The following is a 5,898-nucleotide window of genomic DNA, read 5'->3' as shown; positions in this document are numbered from 1 at the left end:
CACACACACACACACACACACATATATATACATACATATATACACACACATATATACACACATATATATATATACATATATATATATACACACACATATATATATATATATATATACACATATATATATATACATATATATACATACACATATATATACACACACACAGTAATCTTAAAAAACTTCCCATTAATATTTTATAGTATTTTTCAATAACTTTAGTACTGTGATATTTTAAAATAAATCAGCAATATTGTGTTTATAACACATATACGATAATAATATAGATAATTGCAATTATTCACTTTACAAACTTTACACAGTGCAGGTTAGTGCTGAGTCTCTCCATGAGTATTTATAATGTAACTTATTTACCAAATAAGAGACAAAAATCACATTAACTAAAGTCCATTAGACTGTAGAGTCTTTTTTTCCTACATTGATCCTGTTAACATCGACATTGTTATCATGGAAATATCAGCGTCTGCTTTTTTTTTCTCTTTTTCTCTTTTGCTAGCTTCATGTTTTCAGTATTTTTTTATCTATAGAAAACTTGTGCTGAGATGTCAGCTACATGGATAGTACAAATAATAAATTGTATTTAATGCATAAAACAGTGTGTAGTTATGGAGTGGCACGACATCGGTTAGGTTTTAATGACATTTAAGATGGGGGAAGTTAAAAAAGGAAGTATAAAATTTTCCAACATACAGCCTTTGTTTATGTTCTCTTAGATCAGCAGGGGCCTGATTTTTTAAAATCTTTCCAAATGTCCACACGGTTAGTGGATGGATGAGTTGTGGTGGCTACTATACGGGAGAAGAGACATCGGTTATATGCCAAAGGAAAAACATGGAAGTAATCACCGCTTGGGGAGTAAGTGGGAGAGATGCCCAGGTGGTGCATTAACATCCCTAAATACACATCCTCAATGTAAAGTGCTTTAACATGTCTGGATGCCTCAGTGAGCTTTTTAGGGAGGTCTAAAGACATAATGTAGCCCAGGCCCAGAGCATAGACAGGGTAGAAAGCTGGTGCATAAATGTCAGATGGTACGTACCACTTAGAGCTTGGATCTCTCACTACTGTACCCCATCCCATCACAAGTCCAGTCATGTAGTTGGTTTTTTGAGCATTCAAGAGCATATTGACAAGATTGTGCACATTCAGAAACATGTCTGAGTCAATCTTCATGGCATAAGAAGCACCGGAGCAGTGCGCAGTCAGCCACTCCAGAATTACCATGGTCTTAATGGTGAGATTCTTGTAGCAGTCCACAAAGTTGCTCTGGATCAGGTCGTGATGCTTGTTGCTCTCCTGAAGCATCTGCTGTTGGACCTGCTCTGCTCCTGGCCCCGTCTGTAGCCCCAGTAAAAAGAAGAGCGTCACCACTTTGCCCTGCACAACCCTGTCGTTCCCCCAGGTGCTGCGGATGATGTCACGGTCTCGCCTATTGTTTGGTGCTACGGGAACCATCAGAACCACAAAAGGTTTTTCTCGTTCACACTTTTGTGGCTCATTTATGATGAAGTGGTACTCATAAGGGTATTCGACTAAATATGGTCCAGGAGAAACATGAGGAGCGACCGCTGCAGTTTCTGTCTTCACTTCTGGTGCCGATGTCATATTATTAGTTCGAGGATGTGTTGATGAGTTGTCGTTAACCACAGAGTGGAGAGAGATTATTTTTTGTTTCTGCCGTTCTAAAATAATCCACAAGTTTGACGACTGATTTTCCATCCACTTTTTGGGGTTCCAGTCTGGGGTTATTTCCCTTATGCTGTAAATAAAGAACACACCCCCAATTACCAGAATAATGGCGAAATACTGAGTCCTGGATATCCTAAACCAACTTCTGCTCTGATCATCCGCCATTTCCTGCCTAAGAGGAGAGAAAAGCCATTGAGATTATGCACATGAAAACAGAAAATAGCACTAAAGTAGCGTACAGACCTTTGTTTCATCTTCGTCTACAAATGTGGATTTTTATAACAGGAGAAAAAAAGACGATGTAATTCCACTGACAAGTTCTTGCTGGCGCTTTAGGAATTTTGCTGTAAAGAGAAGACAAGGAATGAACTTATGACTTACTTTTCCCTGTAAGGGAGCCACACCTTTGTTTTCTCCGCCCCCTGTTTACTTTACCAATGAAAGGTTTCAACATTTCCAGAGGCTCTGGGAACGCCTTTTCTACTGAAATTGGCCCACCAAACCGGTTTTACACGCCTCAGTTTTTTAGAGAAAATAGACATTTGCTGTACCTGCAGTTTACAGACGATTTCTACACAACTCATATACTTGCACTCTGTTGCTTTAACAGACACACATAGAGGACAGCTGTAACCATGCATTTATCAAATGAGTGCATTGATAAAAAAAAAAAAAAAAACCACACTGAGCATACAGAATGATACCATGGAGAGTCACCGTGTGGTCAGCTGTGCTTAAATAGGTTTGTTGTTGTGTCACAGTAAACCCCACCCACTCTTACACACATTCGACCTTCAAAAGGCTCGTCCCACAGCTCTGTTGCATACTGATAAAATCTCAGCAAGTCAATGATACCCAGGCAGGTTCAGGCAGGTTCATCTCCAATGCACTGTTGTACACAGGGCTAGATCAGACTCTGGATCCTTTTATACCCAAGCATTAGTCAGTCAGTTTTCTGTACACTTGACCTTGCTGCAGGCAACAACTATACTGTTCTCTTTAAAATGTTAATGTCAGTGTGTTGTAATGTGTCTGTTTTCTGAATGTGAACCATATAAGGCATTCAGTCTAAAGGTCAATCAATCAAACAAAATTGATGTCAAACGTTTGTGCTGCTTTTGTTTTAAAGATATTAATGAAAGATTAAAGGTCAAAAGGTCAACCAGCCACCGCCCCACATTAACAAAATTTCTGTCAGTCAACTGCTATGTTTATGCTGGTTTATGATAAACTAGCTATTATTTTGGAGTTATTGTATTAAACTTGAGAGGCTCGACAGGTCCATGGTGTGTTAGTGTGTGTTATAGTTTTGTATTTTGCAAATAAAGTTTCTCCGACAGAATGCATAGTTTAGGTTAACTATTATATACAGAGGGCCCGGTGGCGCCAGTGTTCGGCAGCCTCGCCTCTGTCAGTGCGCCCCAGGGTGGCTGTGGCTACAATGTAGCTGCCATCACCAGTGTGTGAATGTGTGCGTGAATGGGTGGATGACTGGATATGTAAAGCGCTTTGGGGTCCTTAGGGACTAGTAAAGCGCTATATAAATACAGGCCATTTACCATAAGTTAACCTAGTTTTTTACTTTAACCCTTTAAAGCCCGGCGTGGGTTTTTTTGTGAGTTTTTGAGACTTCTACATCATCAGTGTGACTTTTTTTTGCCCTCAACAAATGATTTAAATTAGATCACACATTTTTAATGACTAAATTGCAAAAATATGGCTTATGTAGCAAATGTGATACAGATATATATATAAATATATTAAAATTTGATATATTCTTATAGATTTTGTCTAAAGGTTCAACAAACACTCTATTATCAAAAAATGAAAGATTTCTGGCAGTTATTTCAGGTTTCAGGTTTCAAAGGGTTAAAGAGTGTGATTATGATAAAAAATATCCAAATTCTGGTTTATGTTTCACAACCTTTTCACGGTAAAGAAAGGGGCTGGTTGACCTTGGAAGACCTCTAGAAACTTTTATTAACATCTTAAAAACAAAGCAGCACAAATGACATTTTTGCTGCACAAACGTTTGACATCAATTTTGTTTGTTTTGAAGAAGGTGGGGGGGCAACTTCACTCGGGTGAGGCATAAATAGGAAACTGGAAACTAATGTGGAAGTGCAGCGGAGGAAGTAAAATGATGTATGTGTGAAAGTGGGCATAAAAAGACTGTAACAAACCCACAGCAGACCCGGGTGCACGTTCATGCTTTGCAGCATCTCTTTATTAATGGTTGGTTGTTCACACACTGTTAGCTGCAGCTCTCTCTCGCTGCCAGCCACACATACTGACAACAACCCCCCCACTGCAGGACCCATGTTTAAGTCGGCAGGGCATAATTGTGGATGCTAGGGGTGTTCGAAATAACGATATATATCGGATGATGATATAAAAACAACTATCGTTTCATTTTACGCTATCGTTTGTTTTGTGGTGTCGCAAAATAAACTGTTTACGGCAATATTTTCTCATCATTTTGATGGTCACTGTAGTGGCTATATTAATTTATTAAAGTTCTCTATTTCTCTTATATTTAATATAACCATACTACAGATAGACAAGCGCTTGTTTTTATGCGTTGTCGTTAGCAACAACAACGGTAAAACCATTGCGTGTCCGCTTGTTTATTTTCCACATAAACCTTTCACAATAAAGCTCAAGATCCTGTTTAGACTTTTCGTAATAAATGGAATCACATGAAAAAGTATGCAGAGTATTTATGGATGAGAAGCAAACAGGAGCAGTCAGGTGCTAAAAAATAAACCTTAGACTCAAACGTTAGAACAGGCTTTCCCCCGCAGCACGCCGTGTAATAAATACTCACAAAGGAAACAGCAGCCGATACAACCTATGTCTAAAAATGTGTAAATTCATGCATCAGTTAAAACACTCGACTCCAGGTACACGACGCCCAGCTGGAAACACTTCAGCAACCCGAGATTCACAGAATTTATAGAAAATGTTACATTTTTGTGATTTATATCGTTATCAGATGATAGATGTTTTATATCGGGATATGAGATGTTGGTCATATCGCACAGCCCTAGTGGATGCCGTGCAGGTGCGTTCACCTTCCCTGCACGGCACCGCAAGCCACGCCCCGCCACAAAGACTTTCAAAGCTGAGCAGTACCTGAAAATAAACTTTTGTACTTTTTTTTATAACACTGAGACTGAAATACAGAAGCAAGAATATGCAACACAGCTGCATAAAGAGAAGTACAGCAAGTCTAATGTAATCAAACCACTTCATAGTGGGTAAAAGGCAGCCATTCCTCAACTCTCTGTGAATGGTATTCATGGCCTTTGATCAGTGGGTTTTGGTCAGTGGTTGTTGATCAATGGTCATAAAAATTTGCATAATTAAGATTAAGGAACTGACCTCCCAGCCCGTTGTTCCTTCAGTGGGCTGGTTTCAGTCATTATGCAAATGTACTGTTTATAAGATTGAAACCTGCAGTCAGCTGAGACTGAAGTGATTGGATGAGTGACAAAACGTTTCTCCCACAAAACGCTACTCCAGATTAACAGAATCAACTTTTGGAGATTTACTTTCCTGGATGATTGAGAATGCATCAAGACATATTTTCTCATCTAAATGTCCACTGAGCTGTGAACCAGGGGGCGGTAAGGCATCTTAACATTGGTTGCTAACCAGGAAGAAGAAGAAGAAACTGTGAGCCAGGAGGGAGGGGGTGAGTGAGTGATTCGTTCATGCTATGATTCCGCACAGGAAGGGAGGGGGTGAGTAACTGGATCGGCAGGCAGAGGCGGTTTCTCACAAGTTAAGTAGATTATTTTTTAAAGTCTTTTTTTTTTCCCGAAGTCACAAAAGTATGAGTGATAACAATGTGATTGGTCACTTGCAATGTTGAACCTGGAACAACATTTATTATGATGATGGGGGAACAACACGACACGAGGATATCAGCTTGTGCAGGAGTTTGCTGTAGGAGAAATGCAAACAAGCAGACAGAGGAGAGCTTAAGTTCGACCAGGTACCAAAGCAAATCATTCATACTGTTCAAATAATGTAAATATGCCGGTCTAAGGAGCTTGGAAAGAAAAGCGTCTGGACTTCTTTAAGTTACTTGAAGACGTTTCACCTCTCATCCGAGAAGCTTCTTCAGTTCTAAGGTCAAATGGTGGAGAGTCCCAGATATAAACCTAGTGGGAGTATCCCCCC

The 5,898-nt window shown here is 39.5% G+C and overlaps 1 protein-coding gene across 1 annotated transcript; it reads right to left on the bottom strand.

The window, feature by feature from the left end:
- Positions 1-412: 412 nt before the first annotated feature.
- LOC102206546 (beta-1,3-galactosyltransferase 1-like) lies at positions 413-2,100 on the bottom strand. The gene is made up of 2 exons (XM_005752049.1): positions 1,954-2,100; positions 413-1,882 (listed from the first exon to the last, which is right to left on the bottom strand). The coding sequence occupies exons 1-2, from the start codon at positions 1,962-1,964 to the stop codon at positions 736-738; spliced, it is 1,158 nt and encodes a 385-aa protein (XP_005752106.1). The 5' UTR covers positions 1,965-2,100; the 3' UTR covers positions 413-735.
- Between the last annotated feature and the right edge of the window lie 3,798 nt (positions 2,101-5,898).

The sequence above is a fragment of the Pundamilia nyererei genome, unplaced genomic scaffold, assembly GCF_000239375.1.
Source record: "Pundamilia nyererei isolate P.nyererei 1_Seehausen unplaced genomic scaffold, PunNye1.0 scaffold00341, whole genome shotgun sequence".
Taxonomy (NCBI): Eukaryota; Metazoa; Chordata; class Actinopteri; order Cichliformes; family Cichlidae; genus Pundamilia; species Pundamilia nyererei.
Note: the sequence above shows the minus strand (reverse complement) of the source record. Positions and strands in the feature narration are given on the sequence as shown.